Below are 22,292 nucleotides of genomic sequence, written 5' to 3'. Positions count from 1 at the left end.
TGTAAATACTGCACCTCATCCTCTCACACCTGATGTTCTTCTTACATTTTTCAGTATTTCATTGTTTCTATATTTATCCTTGTACTTTTGATTGTATTTGTATCTGAGTCTACGATAACCTTATTTCCCTTTGGGGATTAATAAAGTCATCTATCTATATATCAAAACAAAAATATTTCCCTCTATGAACACTGAAAAAAGAAAGAAGTAATTATATTTAATACTAATATTCTATTTTCCAATAAGCAGTTTATAAATGACTCGTATTGTCATTATCACAGTAGCAGAAAATATTCAACTGCTCATTTTATTTTCAACTAGTTTCTGTCCAACTTCTGCTGGTCAGCAAATGAAAGTACACAACTCTTAAATGATAACTTAACTTTCTTCCTGTTTTAAATGTATTTGTCAATGTATTGTTGCCTCTTAATATAAAAAGAAACTTTTAAAGTGGTAGATTAGTCACTTTATTCTTGATATGAAGGTGTATTTGTTGGCAATAAGCAATTTATGGATGCACTTTTAAGATGTTTTAGACATCAGTTGACCGAGCTGCAGTTGTTGTTCGGAAATCTGTTAGAAATCTAAGTTTCCTGGAAATGCATTAAAGAAATGACTGGCAACTGCTTATTGGAAGATATCAGAACATTTAATATTATTAAATCATGTTGGGATTATTTTCAAGTAACATCTGATTCCCATAACTTTTCAGCACAATTTGACACAAGAATTCTAAGAAAACATGAAACTTTTTGAGGATATTCTCCTTTTCTCACGTAAAAATGATAAAGATTTGTCACTTGAAGGCTTCATTTATTTTATTTCAGCATCTCTTCACATTTTAAACAAAAGGCACCACATTGATCGGTGCTACAAACTGCATGGAAATCACTTCAGAGTATTTAGGCTGTAAAAAAAATTATTATAAAAGTGCAGAAAAAACTGTGATACAAACATTCACATTAGATCACACTGGTCCCTGTAGCAGAATATCAAAAACATGATTTTTGTATTTTAACAGTGCAAGTCAAAGACGGTACAGTAACATTTCATGGACGGTGTCTCTCTCTCTTCAGTCTGCCGCTCGTTCCGTTCCTCTCCATGTGATCCAGCTTCTCTTTAAGTGGCACCTGTCAGCTTCAGCGTCCAGGCCCACTGGCATGGCATCTGGCTGAAGGACAGCTGGGGCAGGAGAACCCGCAGTCCGCCGGGCTTAGCAGGCTCCCACTGCACGGACCCGTGACCGAGGAGCTCCACCTTTTTTAGAACAAAAGCAACACGTGAGACGGTTTGACATGTTGCAGAGAGAAGGCTGCTCAGTGACGACGAGTCGAACTTGTTTCCCAGGATTCAGTGTTGGCTGAGAGTGAGGGTCGTTTTTCTTTTCAGTATTACAGAGGTAAAAAAAAAAACAAAAGTATTCATTTTAACCTCGCAATAAAACAGTTTTGACTATTTTCTGACGTTTAATTTACTCAACTACACCTCAACTGAGATAAAATATTATATAAATGTATAGTGAAAATAAGTGTTGGTTAAATCCTTGGAATGCACACCATCTCATATGACATGACACTGTCACAGCTAAAAGATATTACTGACAACCAGATTCACTTTGGAACAGTTCCTTAAAATAAATGCAAGCATGAAGACACTGTTTGCCTTTGTTAAGTGATGTAAAGTCTCCAGACAGGATGAATTTGTTACTATTTTTTGAACACATAACATAAATAAATATTTCTTATATGGACTCTGTAAACCTGTGTGTGACCAAGTGATGCACAAAGCGAGAAATTTGCAGTTGAAAAACAAGTTTGGCAGAGAAACGTCACTAAACGTCAGCAGTCTGGTCTTACCTGAGTCTGTTTGGGCGTGACCACTGGTTCATGTAGGATCACAGATCCATTATTGGGCCACGTCAGTAACATTGCAAAGATGCTCTTCTCCTGCGGTCTGAAAGTGTACCTGTTGATGATCAGACACGGTCAGACACCTTCAAGACAAACCACTTCACATTCTGTACAAGGATTCAGGAAAAACAGCAAAGGGAAATGACGTGATCTACTACAAGTTTCCTTTAAAATGATCTACCAGCTGATTCAAATGTTTTGGTCAGTGCAAACCAAACGTACGAAGCCCAAACGAGAACCCACCAGACGTTGGGAGTGACGGAGTCGTTCTGCGCCCTCCACGCTGTCGTGTTGTAGACGGCCTCCCCGTTCACCTTCAGCCACTGACCCATCTGCCTCAGACGCTCCTCGAAGATGGGAGAGATCCTGCCGTCGTGTGTCGGACCGATGTTCATCAGCATGTTTCCTCCACAGGACACGGTCTCCACCAGGGTCTGAAACACACACACACACACACACACACACACACATCGGAGTGTGTAATCACTAAAGTGTGTAATCAATACATCATTACAGGTTGATCTCCTGCTGTATGTAAAGTGATGCTGGGCTGGATTTGACAGGAGAGACTTCACAGCTGGAGGGCGCTGTTCCTTCAGAGGAAGACAGAAAAACTTGCAGAGATATTGACTATTATTTGATTAATCGACAGACAGAAAAATAAATGGGCGACACTTTTCATAGCAAATGAATCATTTAGTCAGTTCTTAATCAATAAATGGACAGGTTCAAGCCTCTAAAATGTGATTGTTTGCTGTTTTTCTTTGTTATAGTATCTAAAAATGTTGACTCGAGCTCTGGAAAGATTTAAGTGTGCATTTTCCATTGTTTTTTGATACTCTGATGAAAAAAGGAGATAAACTTGCATCATCATAAACTTGCACATGGCACTGCTGCATGTTTCCAAAGTAAAGACTGAGCTGTGAGGCCAAATGTTTAACTGAGTCCTTAAAGTTGGTCTGAATTATAGAAGAATTTCACATGACAGGTTAGCGAGCTCCATCTGATGATGAAGGCCATGTGATGAGGTTTGAAGAACAGCTCCTGAGTAACTGAGTCAGTGGACCTTTAATTCATCTTGTTCTTTCAACAAAACAACAACTTACTTATAAAATACCACACTGCATGTTGTGTTTTTCTACACACTAAACTTGGGATGGTAGAAATCTCTTCAGAGGTTATTGGTGATGTTTGACAATTAACATAAATTCACACATTACTATAGTTTTTGAGGTAAGTCCTCAATGCATGAAAGCCATTTAATGATGCATAATGATTTTGTTTTGATGGTAAGATTCATGGACGTTCATCTCTCACCGCTACAAGCTGCTCGATGGTGAGGTAGTCGCTGAGAGGAGCGTTTCGTCTGTAGCCCCAGGACCTTTTGTCAATGGAAATGCAGCTTTCCCACTTGTGTTTGAGCAGGTGTCCCGGCTGGTAGCGATCAGCACAGGTGTAATATCCACCGTGGGTGCAGATGGAGCCGTAGCCCCAGCGATCATTGGTCACCACCGTGTCTCGTACAGGACTGTGAAGGAGAACAGGTTAACGCCACACTGGCTGGGCCTGATCTAATCAAACACTTGCTGTATTCAGTTTCACTGTATCACCTGTCGTTATAGAGCCAGGCTAAGAAACCTGTGCTGTTCCAGTACTTGTCCGGAGCGTCTCCGTCCCCGTCAGACCACAGCAACTCTGGTTGGTACTTGAGGATGAGCTCGTACAGCTCGGGCAGAGTTTTGGTGGTGGGGAAGTAGTTTGTGGTGAAGACGTTGGCAGCGTCCTGTTCAAAGAGCGGGTTGAACCACTCGAAGAGAGAGTGGTACAGCCCTAAACGCAGGTCACTGTTACCCCGGAGGGCAGTCACCACCTCATCTACCAGATCTCTTCTTGGTCCAACATCCACCGCGTTCCAGTTCCAGGAGTTTTTGGAGCCCCACAGTGTGAAACCTGAAAGACAAAGTGACAAAACAGCTCATCTCCTGCACAGATGTGTTGCATTTCAATGTGGAATTATATTTGAAAAAATAATCAAACTTTACTGTAAATTACTGGAAGACGTGTTGATCCTGCTCTGTACCTTCATGGTGTTTGGTGGTGAGGACGATGTACTTCGCTCCTGACGCCACGAAGATGTCCGTCCACTCTTTGGCATCGAAGAACTCGGCAGTGAACTGCGGCGCGAAGTCTGGATACGTGAAGCCCGGAGGATAATTCTTCTGCATGAAGTCAACATACGGTTTCTGTTTTTGTTTCTGCCAGTACCACCTGGAACAGAGGACAGATGCAATAGATAGATAGACAGATAGAGAGATAGACATATGTTTTTTGATTAGTCAGTAGTCAGTCATATGTTATAATATCCAAAACATGCTATAATACTTCCTCATTCAAATGAAAAGATGGAATTTCCCTGCCTTTAGCTCAACTTGAACTCAGTTCAGACTTTAAGATAGTCTGTATCATTCCTGCATTATGAGTTATAAACTTTTAAATCCAGCAGCATCCATGTTTCCAACACTTCACACTCCTTCGGCTGCTTCCTCATACCGAGTGAAGCCATCAGCGCGCGACTGACCTCCCAGCGTACGCTTTGTTTTGCATACCTCTTGCAACTTTGCATCTCTTTCTGCCTTCCCCCTTTTAAACTTTTTATCTGCTCCAGGCCAGAGTTGAAAAGCATTAAGTGCCTAAGGGTCAGACATTTAACTCATCTGACCCATAAAGCAACATTTAAAAACAACCAGTGTTTTCACTTTTTCTTCATTACTTCTCCAAATTTAAATGGGATCTTTATGCAAAACAGCAGGACAGAAACCCCCCAGAATGAGGTCAGTGAGGTTCCAGTTGAACAGATATGACCAGAAGCTCCATTCAGATCATGCATATTTAATACATTATGAGTTTTATCCAACTTTTACAGCCAGAAATGCAGCAGGACGTCAGGATTTCAACATCCAGCATTCACCCTGCAGATCCTGCAGAAACTGCATGACTGTAGTTTGAGTTGATGACACTGAATTTTATAATATAACCCTGTAATAACCCACAGTCATAGTTTACAAGTTCAGTCAGTTAGTATCATCAGGTGATGCCACATGATCTTCCATCAGCAGGTGATCAACATGAACAAGACAACTGGGAAAACAATATGAAACATGAACCATAATCAAGGAAATAAATCGTCACTGTGTCTTTTTCTATACTTGTTGTGTCCTGAATACCCGCAGCTGGTATTATCTTGCTCACTGTCCAAACTTTGGTCTTTTAAAGTTTAAATCATGTTGTAATTAAACGTTTATTACTTGTTACAAATGGAAACAGAACTCACCAGAACCACTCGCTGCCGAAGCTGGGGACAGAGAAGATGCCCCAGTGTATGAAGATGCCAAACTTGGCCTGATCGTACCACTCTGGCAGCGGTCTGGAGTCGATCGATTCCCAGTTTGGCTCGTATTTGCACCTGCTGGTGCCGATCGACAGCATCGATAACACGACATACACGGCTAATAAACCCATTTCAAGTCGAACAGCCCGTCGAAGTGATACACGGATCCGGAGCACTGGGTGTCTATCACATGATACAGGGAGAAACAAAGCCACAACAACAGGAACGAGGAAGAGAACTAAACTGCAGTGTGGCACCTTGAAGCGCCTTCAAAAACACTGCGGGGGGTTGATTTGTTCACCGTTAAACCGCAGGTGACGTTGAACCGATCAGATTTAACGCAACCCCGCTTTCTCGGGCAACGCCACGTTTTACATCTGGCGCTCCTCGCTTCCACGCATGCGCACTCCACCTTCCAACCCGGAAGTAGCCAATGTTTTGGTTTAGAGCGTTGTACACATGCATGGCTACGTTGATTGTCATTGTCACATCTCTTCAGGGGATTTTGACAAGGTATGGTCGCGATTTAAAGAATAAAAGTAAATGTTTTTTATCTGTAAAATGTCTTTTCAGACTTTAACTTTTCCTTTTTCCGTCGTCAGGACATTGAGGAGGTGATTGAGGGTTCAAAGAAGGTGAGCCCCCTCAGCTAAGTGTCCAGATTTAGTTTACTGTAGTCTGTATTTAATTTATTTCTCTGCTGTATTTATGTGTCCAAGGCTGGGTTGTTGGCGCTGTTAGCTGTGGCCGAGCATGCTGGAGAATTTGACAAGATCATTGAGCTGTCACAGAGGTAAATATTATCTTTGAGTGACCTAACTTGAATTTTACACGTCTGTTTGTCTAATGTTTTCGCTTTCCCACAGGTTTCCAGGTTTTATTTTCCCCTGCCTTGGAGTCCACCCTGTCCAGGAAGTGTCCCCAGAGCAGCAGAGGGGGGCTTCTGTCCAGGTGGGGTCCTTTCTTACTGTGTTTACAGCAGTGGTGTCAAGAGTAACACATCTTTATCCATTTTGTCATTTAAATTTTATACTGTATGTGAACTGGGGACTTGGATTGATGCCTTACCTTGAATATAAAAGCAGGTCGCTCTGTCTCAAGTCATTCATCCGTAAATGCTTTTGATCCACTTTGAGAAGTATGGAAGCTAAAGGCAGATTCACCAGTCTAGCTTTTCTGTGTGTGTAGCCAGAAATACAGGACCAGCAGGTCATATGTATCTATAATGTTTACAGCTTTAAAGACAAGTAATATTTACTGTCAATATTGTCTGTGAGAACTCAAGACGTTGCAGTAGAAACTGTTCTCAGAGGTGTCAGAGTAACAGGGACATTGTTTCTGGACACATTGCTACCAATGTTTAGTTTTTAAACAGTAATCTGATCTCAGCCTTGGCTGAAATCTTATAAACAGATGTCTCATCATCTGGACGTTTTCTAGACATAAGTGAGAAAATGTTTGTACTTTGGGTGAATTTCTGCAGCAGTCATGTTATGATGAGTGAAAACCATCTTCTGTCTTCGGTGCAGGATCTAGAAGCTGCTCTGCCCATAATAGAGAAATACAAAGACCAGCTTGTGGCCATTGGGGAGGTAATGATTCAGTATCTCTGTTGTGACTGAATAGCACTGTGACATCCTGGATTCCCTTGACTTTCTTGCTAACTAAGTCACATAAATAGTAATTTATAGTTTATTTAACTTTAGTTGATAGTAACTTCAGTATTAACAAACAGTGAAATGCTTTATAAAACATTTTTCAAACAATTATACAACATTTTTTCTATGCCTGTTGTTGTAGGTTGGTTTGGATTTCACACCCAGATATGTCCACTGTGACGCTGACAAAGACGGTCAAAGGCAGGTCCTCATTCGTCAGGCCCAGATAGCCAAAGAACTGGATCTCCCTTTGTGAGTCACACTGGTGGTATGGTATTAAACCTTCATGTAAGATTAAATGATTTATGATTTTGTGTGTTTAGCATCACTGTCTTTCAAATCAAGTTGGAATTACCTGCAGAAATATCAAGTGGAGATGCATGTTTATGTTACAACGTATGACTTCCAGAATTCTTTATGTTTTTTATTTCTAGAAATGTTCATTCACGGTCTGCAGGAAGACCCACCATCCACCTCCTGAGAGAACAAGGTAACAGCTGAGTTTAATTCATCAAGGTACCTGTTCTCAACCGTTAACTTGAATATTTAACTGCAGTACCTCTTTATCGTCACTAGGTGTCGAGAAGGCCCTGCTTCATGCTTTCGATGGGAAACCATCCGTTGCCATGGAGGGAGTGAAGGCTGGATATTTCTTTTCCATCCCGCCATCTATAATACGGAGCGAACAGGTGCAGCAGAACACCTGATCGTGTTAAATTCACGCTGTATCACAACCCATCCCCACCCCTCAGTAACACTAAGACACATACAGGTTCTTATTTCTGAGTAAATAGACAAAAAACACGGACTTTACAGACATACTTGCAAATACTTTGAATATCTTTGCCCTTTATATGTGAGTATGTACAGTTCACACACTATACTACTAACACAGTGTCTACAGATATCACTGACATGTTTACTTTGTTTTTATTGGTTGACTTTATCACACTGAATGTTAATGATTAATGATGCTTTTCTTTGTGTATTTTCCACCAAGAAGCAGAAACTTGTGAAACAGCTGCCGCTAGAGAACATCTGTCTGGAAACAGATTCACCTGCTCTTGGGCCAGAAAAGCAGGTAAAGTTTCTTTTTTTCCTGAAGAACAAAATAGAGCTGTTGAGGATTTTTGCCTGGAGTCAGTTTACGGCTGTGATAACAATGTATTCTTTTTTTTATTTGAAGCAGTAATTTGAGTTGTTTTTTGTATATTTTTGTAGACTATTTATATTATCTAAATGTGTTCCCTTTTTGTGACACACGCAGTTAAAATCATATCTTATATTTCTCATGTAACATTGAACATCTTTAACATCTTATTCACCCACTGACATAAGATTCTTCTTGCAGGTGAGAAATGAGCCCAAAAACATCTGTATTTCTGCCGAATACATCAGTAAAATCAAGGGAGTGTCTCTGCAGACGGTGATGGAGGTGACGACGCAGAACGCTCTCCGACTCTTCCCGAAGCTAAAATCTGCCATCAGACCCTGACAAAGCCTTCAACGTTTACTTCAACAGTCTAGAATATCTTGAATTACACATCTGTGTAACTTCATGTGGGCGTTTGATTGAACCAAGATGCTCCTGAAGTGTGAATAAATAACAAAACAAAGGTCAGATGAGGTGTATAACTGGACACGAGTGCTGAAAGCTCATTTATTTATCTCCACTTATTCTTAAATAAAGAAAGATGACTTAACAATATCACACACACGTTGTATATCTTTCAGGAGCCTGATGCATCTGAAACATCCTACATTACCTAAACACCTCGTCACGCAACAAAAACAACAGCTGATATCCATCACGGTCACACCTTTAAACACTCGTGTCATGGAGTACCCTGCCCTCGCCCTGAGACACTCGTGTCATTGTGAAGTGAATATTTCATTCTCATATTTCCCATCAGTGGATTTAAACATAGCAGCGATATCATTTACTCAGTTGATCCCTCAAACTATTTATTTCACTGTTGCTGCTCATCATTAAAAAGGTGATTCATTCTCTGGTCATTAGCTGCCACAGCCAAACTTTAATGGCCCTGGATCAGTTCACAGTTCACAGCTGTATGTTGTATTGCTGCCTTCAAGTGCTCCTCATGAGATCGCACCTTTGAGCTCTGAGGTTTACGATGCATTTTCATCCTGCTGTAGAGTGCTTCACATTTATATCACTGCCTCTGACAGACTGTACACTTTAAAAGGTTTAATGTCATTTAATGATCTAAATGCTGATTTACAGTCTTTTCCAACCTGATCATATTTAACTTCCCACCATGAAATAACCTCCTAACATCTTTCTTCAACCTTACTGTGAGTTTTGATTACAACTAGAGTGAACTGAACTTGTGAAAAAGTCGACTTGATAGAAAAAATGGGATAAAAGTCAGTATTAATTTAGCACATATTTATGATTTTATCTAATAATTTTAAGCTTTTTATCCGTTAATTATGAATTCTATGTTGTAATGTCAAATCAATGTCGATTTCAACTTTTGTTTCACTCTGTCAACTTTTTTAATCTTATAATTTACTTTTGATCTAACAATTATGACTTTTGATCCCATAATTTTAACGTTTTATCTCATATTTATACGTTTTTATCTCATAATTACAACTTTTTGTTTCAGAATTATAACTTTTTATCTCATATTTATAACTTTTTATCAGAATTTAAACTTTTTATCTCAGAATTTTGACGTTTTGTCTCGTAATTAAAAGTTTTTATCTCATAATTAAAACTTTTTATCTCATACTTAAAACTTTTTATCTCATAATTGAAACTTTTTATCTCATAACTTCCTATAGTAATTTTCTTTCTCTTAAAGCTACGTTTTCATATTGTTTTATTCTTAGACAAGTCTTCCATAGATACTCCTTCCTTAAAAAGTCCAGATCTGTGAAGTCTGATATACCGCGAACGCAGCACGTGTGCCGTTCACGGACCGCCCTGCGCGGACACGTCAGCCGCCACAGCCTCGCAGAGGAGCGACGGACCGACAGCTTGTCCGACCAGTGTGGAGGTTTGTTGACACCCGGAGCAGGCGGTCGGTCTTCGCCTCATTGGCCCGTGTTTGTAACACCTCCCCCGGGTCGCCCGCCTCGCCGCCCTCTCGCCGCCTGCTGGACTCGAGCTGTTCACAAGAAAGTGTGTCAAGTCAAATCAAGGTGAACGGAGGCGCGTGCTGCCGTGCACGATGCCCAGTGTGAGTCGGAGGAGCTGAGGAGACGTCTGCTGCACAGTCGGTGAGTGGAAGTTCAGTGTTTGTCACTTTTTATTCATGTTTTAACTGAGAGTCACATCAGCCACTGAGTCATTGTTCAGTTTCAAATCTGTTCAGTGTTCATTCTGCTCTCCTCTCACACAGACAGACGAGTTAATTAGATAACTGCAATTTGTTTTTTATCAGTATTTCTTTAGGTTGTGTTTCCTAAACATGCGACATGTGCACATGGACTCTTTATCCCACAAGCATGGCAGCATAATCCTAGATCAGCTTCGCCTCCTCCATCACAGCTCTCAGCCTTAAAGCAGCCTGTTGTTGCTGCTCCTGCAGGTCTTCAACATCAACAGCCATGACAGGTGACACGGCGGTGTGGAGGGGTCTGACCTGGGTGAAGCAGGCGGCCAGCAGAGCTCCACCAGGTGCCCTGCAGTGCACCGGGAACCACAGGCTGGTCAGCTTCCATCACGCTGCAGGATCAGCCAGGGTGAGCAAGCCGGCTGTGGTTTGAGCCGGATAGAGTTTCACAAACATGCAACCCAAATACTTTCTGTGTCTGTTTCTGCCACCATCACCACAACAATAGTGACCGGGGTGAAGAGACACAGGGGGGAGGACAGGACTACTGAGGACTTAAAAAACTACACTTATTTATACACTGATGGGACGTTAAACAAGTAGAAGTAAAACAACCTTTAGGTCAGCGGTTCTCCACCTTTTTTTCCACTTCTGAAAAGCTTAGAATTAAATGCACAATATGTTATTTCTGAGGAGAAGGACGGAGCCAGACCCTCTGGAGGAATAAACACCCAGAGTCCAGAACTGTTTCCAGGCAGGAGGAGAGCCCAGAGAGTCCGTTTTAACCTGAACCGTAGCAGCAGTTTGTGGAGATGACCTCTTTTGTTGGGTGTGTGTGTGTGTTCGGTAATGTTGACCGGAGATGGAGGGGAAATGTACTTTCAGGCGACTAAAGGAACCACTAGATGTGTCTAAGTCCCACACACCGGACCTTTAAATCAAAACAGATTAAAGTTTGTGGAGCAGAACATTTATTTTTCCACCTTGTCGAGGTGAGATGATCACATCTCCTCCCCTCCAGCTAGAACCACAAATAACAAAAGCTGCATTTTATTCCATATCTGATTGATTGCTGCCATTTTGGCATTTTGAGAAATATGCATCCCTGCCAAGACTCTGATGAGGAGATCGATAACTCTCTCACAGCTTCTAACAAGCTGGAGCCAGCAGCTTATCTTAGCATAAAGACCGGAAACAACTGGCCTGGCTGTGTGCAAGAGTCACAGAATCCTTCTACCAACAGCGTTTTAGTTTTTGATCAAACAAAGCTGATACAACTTGTTAATCAGTGATCTCTGAAGGTGCCTGTAGGTGGATTTTGTTGCCTGTTATCAGAGTGTTTCTCTTATTTCCAGTGTGTTGCTAAGCTAAGCTAACCGATGGACATGAGAGTTGTATTGATCGACTCATCTACTTCTGGGCTCGAGCGCCAAAACAACACGTTTCTGGAATTGTTGAACTACTCCTTTAACACCTACTCATTAATCACGTCTTGTCTTCCAGGAGACGTTCAGCAAACGGCAACAAGTCCACCGAGTCACAGCGGCTCAGGTTCACAGGTACTCGACGATGGGAGCTTGTTTCAGCGGCTGCTTCGTTGGAAGTGTAAACGGCGGACAGGGAACCTGCAGCGGAAGAACCAGCTCCAAGACGGTCCACGGGGACTGGACGACCCGGCTGTTCTCCGGACACACGAGGTTGTTCAACCAGGACAACTCGTCCACGGTCGGGCGGCTGACGTCGGCGGACGTCGATAAAGAAGAAAACGGCAAGAAAACAGACGTGAAGAAACACAAACAAGTGGTAAACACAACAACAAGGTTTTTATTTATTAAGTGATCAGTATTTCACTTGTATTTGTCCTTAACGTTGAGGTCTTGTCCTGTTTTCCAGCTCAGTGAAAGAGCCAGAGAGAGGAAGGTGCCCGTCACCCGGATAGGAAGGCTGGTGAACTTTGGAGGTGGGTGTATTTGGTCGTGTTCACAGATCACAGCCAAAGAAAAGTGACGGGAGAGTTTTTCAACATCCTCGGGACAATAAAGATCCCAGTTAGAAATCTTAGAGCAGAAAAAGGTTCATATTAGTTTATATAGTTTTCAGACACTATTTTTAATTTTACTTTTTTAAGTTTTTTCTTAAATATTAAAGCTGTCCTGTGGATTGATCTTATCAACAAACTAAAGTTATGTCTATATACAGTGTTGCTTTAGTATCAGCGTAATTCTTCTGATGGAGGATGATTCAAAACACACACCAGCACTAACAGATTAATTATCTTCTAACATAAATAACATAAAACACTTGCGGAGCAGATTGTTTCGAGAAACAGAAACAGACGCTCTCGCCAAAGACACCAGCCTCCATTTGGAAAAATCAACATTTTATAATAAAAAATAAACAACCCCAAAACACACATTTCACACATGTGAAGCGTTGAAGCCATCAGTGGATTCGTCAGTAGATTGAAAATGAATCTGCAACAATTTAATAATAATTTATCATTTAACTTATTTCTTAAGCAAAAATTTGAAGAAGTAGTCAGCTGTGAGTGTGATTATTTTAAAAAAGGACAATTAAATAAATATTAATTAAGAAATATAAAGTGAAATCCTTACTTTACTTAACTTTGCTACTTATTTATTTATAACTGTACACATGAAACTGAATTTGGAGCATTTGTGCAAACAAGCTGCTGGCACATGCTCAGAGCTGCAAAGGCTCATGGGAGACTAACGAGTCGCTCTGCAGGATTTTGTGTTTCCGATTTTCAAAAATAGAATTGTTGTTTATTTATTTACTTCTGATCGTTGAAGTGTAATGGTGGATTTAGTCTAGCGGTTCTGTGTTGGCGGCCTCGGTCAGCAGGCTGCAGACCTCAGGTCAGCCTGTGGGAACTGCTGACGTGCTCCTTCCCAGCGCTGGAATGACGGAGTATCAGTGGCTGAGAAAATGTTTCAGGGACACGCAGAGTCGTGCCTGACAGTCCAGCGAATATCAAACCTGTCGTCGACTATCAGCCTCCTCCTCACCAAAGGGCAGCACATGCACAGTTTCCTTCTTGGCCTTAATTTACCCCTGAACTCTCAGCGGCTCCGATTAGACCCGCCTTCAGTTACTGATTACTGTTATCACGTCCTTTTTTTTTTTTGTTGCTGCTGTTATCAAATGCACAGAAGGGCACTGCGAGGGTAAACACTGTCGACATTCATAGAAAGACATGCCTGTGTATTGAAAGAAAGTTTGTGAATCGTGTGCGTATTCATTTGTGTCTGCAGGTCTGGCCGTCGGCCTCGGCCTCGGGGCGATCGCCGAGGTGGCAAAGAAGAGTTTCAAACCTCAACAACAAGGTGACGAGAGGAGCATCAGAGTTTTAGTGATGGGCTGCCTGAAGAGTGCTGACGTTTCAAAAGTATAAGCATTTATTCAGTAGCTTTGATTCAGTATCAGCTGCTCTGAATACTGTGTGTGTGTGTGTGTGTGTGTGTGTGTTTCTCAGGTGATAAGAAGTCCATCCTGGACTCGAGTGCGTTCCTCTCCGAAGCCAACGCTGAGAGAATCGTCCGGACTCTCTGCAAAGTCCGAGGCGCCGCTCTCAAGCTGGGGCAGATGCTCAGTATTCAAGGTGAAATATCACCAGATGCATCACAATTATCACACGTGTACGAAATTCATCTCGTGTTACTCGAGACGATGACGCGAGGACCTCACACACGCCGCTCAGACGTGTCAACTGACAGTAAATCCACATCCACAGGCCGTCGACCGCCGCTCGATGCTTCACAACAAGACTTCATCCTGTTTCTGGCAAACAGAAATGTCATCTCCTGAAATAAACCCCGGGCCAGCTGAACACAATAAGTGCCATTCCAGCGCAGCTATAGTAGGCGGCTGAGGCTAAACTTGTCTCTGTGGTGTTGTTGACTTTAAAGACACACTTACTGTAACGTGTTGTTATGCTCTGAGGTGTCCACGTTTGTCCTCCCGTGAATTATCATAGCTGTCGAGTCACAGAGTCCGGAGTTTGTTTCTCTGGAGGATAAAACGCTGGAGATCTTTCAAAAACCTGCAAGGTCGCTCAGGGAGTACGAATTACAGCTGCATGATTTAGCTATGAAGCTAATTTGCCAGCTATTTTACTAATCCGATTAATTGGTTTGAGTAATTTTTTTAAAGAGGAAAAAGTCCAAATTCTCTGATTTATGCGTCTTAAATGTGACTATTTTTAGTTTCTTTCCTCCTCTCTGACAGTAAGTGTCTTTGGGTTGTGGACAGAATAGAGAGGTCATCGTTTTGAGCTATTTTTGATCAGCTGATCCCTAAATCAACAGATTAAACAACATTAAGTTAATTAATCGTTGCAACCCTGTTACAGATCAGGTACCTCTTATCTCTGTTGTCCCTCTGAGACCTGGAACAATTGTTCGGGGCCTTTAGAGGAACTCGTCTTGTTATATTTATTTATTATTTTATTACCTTGATCGTCAACTATGATCCGTGTTTGTTTTCATCACTTGTTTAATGTCACAGTGTCGTTTTTGTTTTATGTGAGTTCACTAAAACAAATTCCTGTTAACTGTTTCAATGTGAGTAAAGTAATGAACAAAATATTTATGGGCTAAATTTGAAATGTTGATTGTTGGGCTTTGGTTAATGTCCAAACCATTAACTTTAAAAGTTTGTCTTTTGAAAGTTGACCATATTTAATGCTACTCCATCCACAAAATTAGCAAATTAGCACCCAGCGAGGTCCATTTTTCAGCAAAAACAGCTGCGGACCTCCGACTGAGATTTAATTATTATGAAGCACAAACTGATCGTCCTTCGGTGTTTTCATCCCAGCTGATTTTTTTACTCCTCTTGTCTCCGTTTTGTCTCCTCTCCTCTCAGACGACGCCTTCATCAACCCTCAGTTGGCCAAAATCTTCGAGCGTGTTCGTCAGAGTGCAGACTTCATGCCCTCTAAGCAGATGATGGTAGAGTTTTTTTTATAGAGAGAGCTGCAGAAAACAACACAAACTCTGTAAAGTGAGCTCACAGACGAGACACTTCCTGTCCTCTCTCTGCAGAAAGCCATCAGCAGCGACCTCGGCCCGAACTGGAGAGACCAGCTGGAGTACTTTGAGGAGAAGCCGTTTGCAGCGGCGTCCATCGGTCAGGTGCATTTAGCCCGACTGAAGGACGGCAGAGAGGTCGCCATGAAGATTCAGGTGAGACGAGCGTTAAAACACAGGAGTAAACTGTGATGAAATACAGAAGTCTCACATCACGTCTGCTCCTTCAGTACCCCGGAGTGGCCAAGAGTATCGACAGTGACGTGAATAACATCATGACCGCTCTGAGTTTAAGCAACGCGCTGCCTGAAGGTAACATTGTTGAGTCTTTATCTTCTTTGTGATAACAGCGGCCATTGTGTGACGTCTGTGACTCTGCTACAGTCAACAGACGGACCGACACAAGCTGCCCGAATGTCGTAATTTTCAGCCGTTTTAACACTTTTTTGTCTTCTACAGGTCTGTTTCCTGAACACCTCATCGAGGTCATGAGCCGCGAGCTGGCGCTGGAGTGTGATTACATACGCGAGGCCAAATGTGCCAAAAAGTTCCAGTAAGTGTTCCGATGTACTGATACCACACAGACTGAAGAGAATCAGAAGTTTAACTCGTAGTTTTTCACATACAGGCAATTTAATTTGGTGTTTTGTTGCAACGAACATTGTGAAAGAAAATAATATCGAGCGCTGTAAGTGAAAGTCAAAAATGTTTTAGAAACCATATTTAAAAAAAGAAAAAGCTGCACAATATGTGCAAAACTTAACAGTATGACTTATAAAGAAAATGTGCAACGTGCCAGATGGTAAACCAGGAGATGTGAATTAAAGGATAAATTCACCCAAAATTGCAAATGCAGTCATTTTCCACTCACTTGCTGATGGAAAGTCAGTGAAGTTTTGTAGTCCGCTTCACAGCAAAACCGCATTTTTCTAAACAAATGAAGTAGATGAGGACTTTTTTAAACTGGTACAAAACAGAAAACAAGCTTAAAATGGCTCCGAGTGAAGAGCCGTGGTCCAAAATGGATTCATAAAGATATTATTCACAACCTTGATACAGAGACGAGCTGTGTGGAGTTATTTATATATTTTCCTACATATTAATTCAGTTGTTTTTTCCATCTACTTATTTTTTTTAGGAGACCCCAGCCACACTTTTTGGCTTTGTAGTTCCAAAAATGTTTTGTGGACTGAATTTGCATTTTAGCGTGTACTTATCCTTTAACGTGGGTTAGGTATAGGGTTACGATGAGTCCGCTGACATTTTGACCACGGTTTTCTGAGAGTTGCTTTCAGCTGCCTTTAACTTTTTTTCATTGTTTCTGCGCGTCAGAGAGCTGCTGAAGGATCACCCGTTCTTCTATGTTCCCGATGTGATCGACGAGCTGAGCAGCCAGCACGTCCTCACCACAACGCTGGTGCCGGGTTTCCCTCTGGACCAGGCCACCGACCTCTCCCAGGAGCTCAGGAATGAGGTACGACCGCCGTGAACTCCAACGCAGCTTACAGTACAATTTACACCTGCGCACTGCCAAGACTTCAGAGGCCTAATGCAGATTCATGCCACCATTTAAAAATCCCAGAGTCATGTTTCACTTCATTGTAATTAAAGATTTTTCCACAAACTCTAATCTAACAACTTGGTTCTTGTTCTTGCCGACAGATCTGCGAGCAGATCTTGAGGTTATGCTTGAGAGAGCTTTTTGAGTTCCGATACATGCAGACCGATCCAAACTGGTCCAACTTCTTCTTCGACCCGCAAGCTCACAAGGTCAGTTTGTCTCAATCACACTGTTGGTACGTGATTATTTTGCGTGTGCCCCTTTTTTTGCCTCTACAGTCTGTTTCTCTGTTTCACGTCTTCAGGTGGCGCTGTTGGATTTTGGAGCTACGCGAGGATTCGATAAGAGTTTCACCGACACCTACATCGAGGTGAGACGCAGCAGAAACATAAAGTGAAACACTGTCAGTTACAATCATTTGACACTTTATTGTGATATTATCACACAAGATCCATTTTTTTTCTTTTTATATGACCAAACATGCAGATTCAAACTCTTTTATACATATTCAGGCAATTGTGTTGGACGTCAGTGGCTTAAAAAGTCCTATAGTACTTTACCTTCATGCTGCCAAACATTAGGACTGATTTGTTTTTTTAAATTTCTTTTATCAGATAATTAATGCGGCTGCCAATCAGGACAGAGAAGGCGTCCTGCACAGATCCAGAGACATGAGGTTCCTCACGGGGTACGAGTCAAAGGTGAGAACATCTTCACGTTGAACCAGAGTGTAATCGCACTGTTTCGCTCTGTACTGTATCTGCTCGAGGGCTATAAATAGGTCATCGAGTCCTGACCGGGTTATTTTCCTCTGAAGACAGCACATTCACTTATGGAAAAACCTGCGTTTGTATTATCTCATAAATATTGTAATTATTAAAATTCTTAGTCTAAATTTGTTCTCCAAAGCTTCACAGTGAGACTTTTTAAACCACACAAAGGATGAATTGATTTGAACATTTAATGGAACCCCTTCACAGACATCGACCTCTGCTGGTGACCAGGAGGAATTACATCAACAGTCCTTCTCTTTCTGCCATCTTGCGTTATAAACTCAGCAAAGAAATACAAGGAGAATGTTTAGCTGAAAATTACACGTAGACGTTGGGAGGTTTGAGAGCAAAGTGTATTGATTGAAATGAGGGGCTGTATTTTTGTTCCAGGAGTCGGTTACACTAAAATTTAAATCAGAAACCAGAAAATGTAGAAAGAGCGACTGTGAAGAAGCAAATCTGACAGAGTACGTGGTGTTTTAGAGATGTTGTCCTTTTTACTCGCCTCTGCAGAACATGTAGTAAACACATCAGATATGATTCTGTGTTCAAATGAAATAACCAACAGTAACACTTGTCGACTAACTTCTGTGTTCCTGTGACAAGGCGATGGAGAACGCCCACGTGGACGCAGTGATGATCCTCGGGGAGGCCTTCTCCTCCTCCGAGCCGTTTGACTTCGGCACCCAGAGCACCACGGAGCGGATCCACAGCCTCATCCCCGTGATGCTGAGAGAGCGACTCACGCCGCCTCCCGAGGAGACGTACTCCCTCCACCGCAAGATGGGCGGCTCCTTCCTCATCTGCTCCAAACTCAAAGCTAAAATAGCCTGTAAGAACATGTTCCAGGACGCCTACGGCAACTACTGGAGGGACGGACGGCCCCAGTCAACAAACTGAAGCTCAAGTTTTCCGGTTAAAATCAGGGTTTTCTTCGCCTTGTTTGTGGTATGTTGAACAATGTAACTCTCACATTCTTACCGATGAAGGTGTTTCTGTGCAGCCCCGGGACAGATCACGTCCCACGTGTTACAAACCTTTCTGTTTTGACCGAAAGCTACGCAAGTTTTGACTCATCAAGTCAACTGATGAACAAACATGAAGAGCCGTCTGTCAGAACAATGTCATATCTGTGTGTTTCCTGTTCCATCTCAGTCAGGACTAACGTGAACAAAGTTAATGTGTGAAGATTATTTGTATGTATTGTTTCGATGGATTAGTTGTGCAGATTGTACAACCTAATAATAATAATAATAATAATAATAATTATGTGTCCGTATGGTTTCGAGGAACTGTTTTCCATCTGACCAGGATCTGTCAGTTGAAATAAACTGTTGTTGCAACTGATTTGTACATTTCTAAGAATGCAGATTATTATTTTAAAGCCACGACAAATGGACCTCAACTGTCTGAAGGTAGCTGTTTACACCAGGTAACAGTAGATGACAGTCTGGAGTGACAAACTGACGCTATTTTACAAAGAAAGACGCAACTTAATGGGTCGTATTTAATGCTGAATTTACAAAAAGGGACAAAAGATTTTGCATTTTCGATGGCGGTTTCAACAAGTTTCTCCTCACTCAACAACTCTTAAAATTGCAATGTTTTCTAAGGGAGTCTGGGCCTTCGACTGACACGTAGCTGCTGCTTTATAAATAAGAAAACCAAATAAATTAATAAACATGACCATTGTAACAGCGTGACTAAATATTTAGAGCAGCTGGCTTTGAGGCAGCCTGTCATCACGCTCTTTTTCAACGCTCCACTTGGATCGTGATGGAGGAGAAACTGAACTCGGAGCGCAGGAGCTTCGTGGCCTTCATGAGGACGATCTGTGTGTCAGCTTCTTCTTCTGTGGACACACACAGGAAGGGGTTTAAAGTTGTAGTGTACAATCATCTGACAGATGTATCATCAGTACTAGATGGCTGGGAAATAAGTTACTACTGTAGCTACTAAATTATTCAAGAATTAAAGTACACAATTCTCAGATTTCAGCTTTCTAAATGTGACTATATTCTGGTTTCTTTACTCTGACAGTGAACTGAGTATCTTTAGAGTTGTAGTTGAAACAAGGCGTTTGAGGGGCGTTATCTCGAGCTCTGGGAAACACTGATGGACATTTTTATCATCTGTGTTGAGGAGATAAGCAGTGCTGGGTGAGTGTCTACCTGCGGCCACGTGCACTGAGAGTAAAGAGTGAGTCATGTTGAGGCTCCACATGTGCAGGCTGTGGACAGCAGTGACTCCTCTCACAGACAGCAGCAGCTCTCTCACAGCGCTCATGTTGACGTCCTGAGGAGTGCCTGCAGAAAAAACAAAGTCGACGCTCGGTGTCACGAACACAAAACCTGCAGTCAGTTATATTTTCATAACAAGCACCCAGTGTTTACCTTCCATCAGTATTCTGAAGACATCCTTTGTGATGGGAAGTGTCGTTCCAACAACGAGCACGGAGAACAGGAACGTGCAAATCGGATCTGCTACTTTATATTCCGGCTGTGAGGAAAACAGAAACACTGTTTTCACAAATAATAGAAACAAGAATAGAGAATAAAGGTTTATAAACTCTTTTTTACTTTGGTAGAGTGACTTCTTAGCTGAGTGTTTTGGCTGACACTGACCCAGAAGTGGATGATGGTGGCAGCCAGCAGGACTCCGACACTTTGCACCAGGTCTCCCACCACGTGAATGAACGCCGCCCTCACACTGGCGTTGCCGTGATGGTGTCCGTGCTCCTGTCCCTGCTCGTCCCTCTGCAGCCGGCCAGAGGGAAAGCCGTGACTGTGGCCGTGTGAGGCTCCAGACTGATGGAGGATCAGGACCATCCTGAACAAGTACGACCTGTTTCAGAAGAACATCTGATAGACCAAATAAGAATCATCGTGTCACGTGAGCTCGTCGTACTCACAGGACGTTGACTCCCACAGCGCAGCCTGAAGTTATGAGCATGATGTGACTGTCGATGTCGTAGTCTCCGTCACTGATCCTCTGTATGGCTGAGAGGACCAACACTGCCGTCACAGCCCAGATAGACACAACTGACAGCAACATGCCCAGAATCTCTGTTCAACACAACAACTGACAAGTTATACAAGACACAGCATGTCGACTAGACCTTTGTTGAATATTTTGAGTTGTGTTTTATCCTAAATGTTTCCAACAATGTTCAAACCCAGAGAAATACACTTCTAAATCCCAAATGTTGAAAGGAATCACTGAGCTCTCCTCTTGCTGGTCAATGCCTCCAAATCCAGTGCGACTGAATGATGTCGACCTCATCTCAGCTTCCATTTATCTAAAAAGACAGATTCCACGTCATTCCGATCTCACCTGCTCGATGCCACCCGAACGTCATGCTGTGCGTCTGCGGCCTGGATGAGATCCACAGAGAGAAGATGCTGATCATGATGCTGCCAAAGTCGGTCAGCAGATGTGCTGCATCCGTCATGATGGCCAGACTGCGAGCTGCATATCCACCTGCGGAGACGAGAGATGGCGACTGCAGACTGTCAACAGGAGGACGTGTGTCCAACAGCTCAGATCGGAGGGTTTATGTACTTTCTACTGTGACTTTCTCCTAAACCCCCATTACAAACACTAACCAGGATCTGTTTTCACTGTCCAGCTGCCTAAATAAAAGATGAAGGGCAACTCTGATTACAACTGTGTTTCAAGTTAACTCATAAACAAGGTTCATATGGCTGTTCAAGAGTAAATTTCGAGCACTTTCAAGGTATCTAAACCAACAATTTCCAGATTTTTAAAGCTAATCAAGTATGAATATAATAACCATGAATGTAGCAGCTGATATTAAGCATTTTAAGCACTTTTTTCTAGCCCAGCATTAAGTATCTAATGCATTTTTTCATCTCACCAATCACCTCTCCGGTCATGAAGATGAGGCTGACGGCGCAGGCGACGTAAAGCTTCCGTCTGGCCGAACGTCTGGCGTCGCTCTCAGCCCCCGACATCGAGTCCGTCTCCCGGCAGAGCCGCCAGTCGTGCTGCCACAGACCGTCCACGCTGGAGGCATCGTCACTGAACTCTGATGCAGAGTCGGAATATTTGTCATCTGGAGCACTCATCCTGAGAGAAGACAGAACTGTGACTGGTTTCCCAACAAATCACTGAATGACTGGGAGGATAAAAAGAATAAACGTACCAGTCAAGAGGCTCCAAATGAGTCTCAATCAGCTGTTGTTTCTCTGAATCCGTCGATAACTCCATACTCTCAGGAGACTTCGCTTCATTGACTCCCTTGAAGTTTAACTAGTTTTTAAGTGAATCTTGCCACCTGCTCTCACACGTGTTATCTGACCAGGGTGGAGCACAACAGGAGCCAATGGCAGGTCACTAACAGCAAACAGTTCAAAAACAAAATACAAGACAACTTTATGGCATTCAGTATCACCCACGTTTATTTGATCTGACACATTTTACAGAACATAATAGTTTGGAAAAACATGAGAAGATTGAAAGAAAGGGAAACAAATCCCCAGGAATGTTTGAGCTAAAACATAATACATCTTTGATGAGACATTCAAACCTGAAGAAGATGGAAAAAAAAATTTAAAATCCCCCCAAAATGTGTTCAGGCACTTTTGTGAAGCTTTGTCACGAATGATTTCTGTAACTCAACATAT

At 42.3% G+C, this 22,292-nt stretch overlaps 4 protein-coding genes across 8 annotated transcripts; 2 read left to right on the top strand and 2 right to left on the bottom strand.

Moving 5' to 3' along the window:
* Positions 1-800: 800 nt before the first annotated feature.
* On the bottom strand, positions 801-5,573 carry fuca2 (alpha-L-fucosidase 2). The gene is made up of 7 exons (XM_037071570.1): positions 5,242-5,573; positions 3,991-4,178; positions 3,521-3,860; positions 3,228-3,438; positions 2,154-2,344; positions 1,857-1,965; positions 801-1,257 (listed from the first exon to the last, which is right to left on the bottom strand). Exons 1-7 carry the CDS (start codon positions 5,427-5,429, stop codon positions 1,120-1,122), a joined length of 1,365 nt encoding a protein of 454 aa, XP_036927465.1. The 5' UTR covers positions 5,430-5,573; the 3' UTR covers positions 801-1,119.
* A 105-nt stretch (positions 5,574-5,678) lies between these two features.
* On the top strand, positions 5,679-8,669 carry LOC119004565 (putative deoxyribonuclease TATDN3). Of its 4 annotated transcripts, none has more exons than XM_037071590.1 (10): positions 5,679-5,811; positions 5,901-5,933; positions 6,018-6,091; positions 6,165-6,249; positions 6,828-6,890; positions 7,099-7,208; positions 7,391-7,446; positions 7,533-7,645; positions 7,960-8,037; positions 8,380-8,669. In XM_037071590.1, exons 1-10 carry the CDS (start codon positions 5,758-5,760, stop codon positions 8,449-8,451), a joined length of 738 nt encoding a protein of 245 aa, XP_036927485.1. In that variant the 5' UTR covers positions 5,679-5,757; the 3' UTR covers positions 8,452-8,669. The 4 variants fall into 4 exon arrangements, with proteins under 4 accessions (XP_036927485.1, XP_036927483.1, XP_036927482.1 ...); XM_037071588.1 differs by having other exon boundaries at positions 7,957-8,037; XM_037071587.1 differs by having other exon boundaries at positions 5,686-5,811; positions 8,308-8,669.
* Positions 8,670-9,884: 1,215 nt separating this feature from the next.
* On the top strand, positions 9,885-18,993 carry coq8ab (coenzyme Q8A, genome duplicate b). Its single transcript, XM_037071560.1, has 15 exons — positions 9,885-10,205; positions 10,517-10,670; positions 11,765-12,064; positions 12,155-12,221; positions 13,537-13,608; positions 13,758-13,883; positions 15,149-15,234; positions 15,328-15,468; positions 15,543-15,624; positions 15,772-15,865; positions 16,645-16,786; positions 16,975-17,082; positions 17,178-17,243; positions 17,488-17,574; positions 18,253-18,993. The coding sequence occupies exons 2-15, from the start codon at positions 10,536-10,538 to the stop codon at positions 18,544-18,546; spliced, it is 1,800 nt and encodes a 599-aa protein (XP_036927455.1). The 5' UTR covers positions 9,885-10,205; positions 10,517-10,535; the 3' UTR covers positions 18,547-18,993.
* Positions 18,994-19,130: 137 nt separating this feature from the next.
* On the bottom strand, positions 19,131-21,996 carry LOC119004559 (zinc transporter 2-like). Of its 2 annotated transcripts, none has more exons than XM_037071574.1 (8): positions 21,812-21,996; positions 21,524-21,735; positions 20,980-21,126; positions 20,558-20,711; positions 20,226-20,475; positions 20,040-20,145; positions 19,818-19,952; positions 19,131-19,498 (listed from the first exon to the last, which is right to left on the bottom strand). In XM_037071574.1, the coding sequence occupies exons 1-8, from the start codon at positions 21,874-21,876 to the stop codon at positions 19,401-19,403; spliced, it is 1,167 nt and encodes a 388-aa protein (XP_036927469.1). In that variant the 5' UTR covers positions 21,877-21,996; the 3' UTR covers positions 19,131-19,400. The 2 variants fall into 2 exon arrangements, with proteins under 2 accessions (XP_036927469.1, XP_036927470.1); XM_037071575.1 differs by having other exon boundaries at positions 20,271-20,475.
* Between the last annotated feature and the right edge of the window lie 296 nt (positions 21,997-22,292).

This window comes from Acanthopagrus latus, chromosome 16 (genome assembly GCF_904848185.1).
Source record: "Acanthopagrus latus isolate v.2019 chromosome 16, fAcaLat1.1, whole genome shotgun sequence".
Taxonomy (NCBI): Eukaryota; Metazoa; Chordata; class Actinopteri; order Spariformes; family Sparidae; genus Acanthopagrus; species Acanthopagrus latus.
This window is presented reverse-complemented; position numbering and strand designations above follow the sequence as displayed.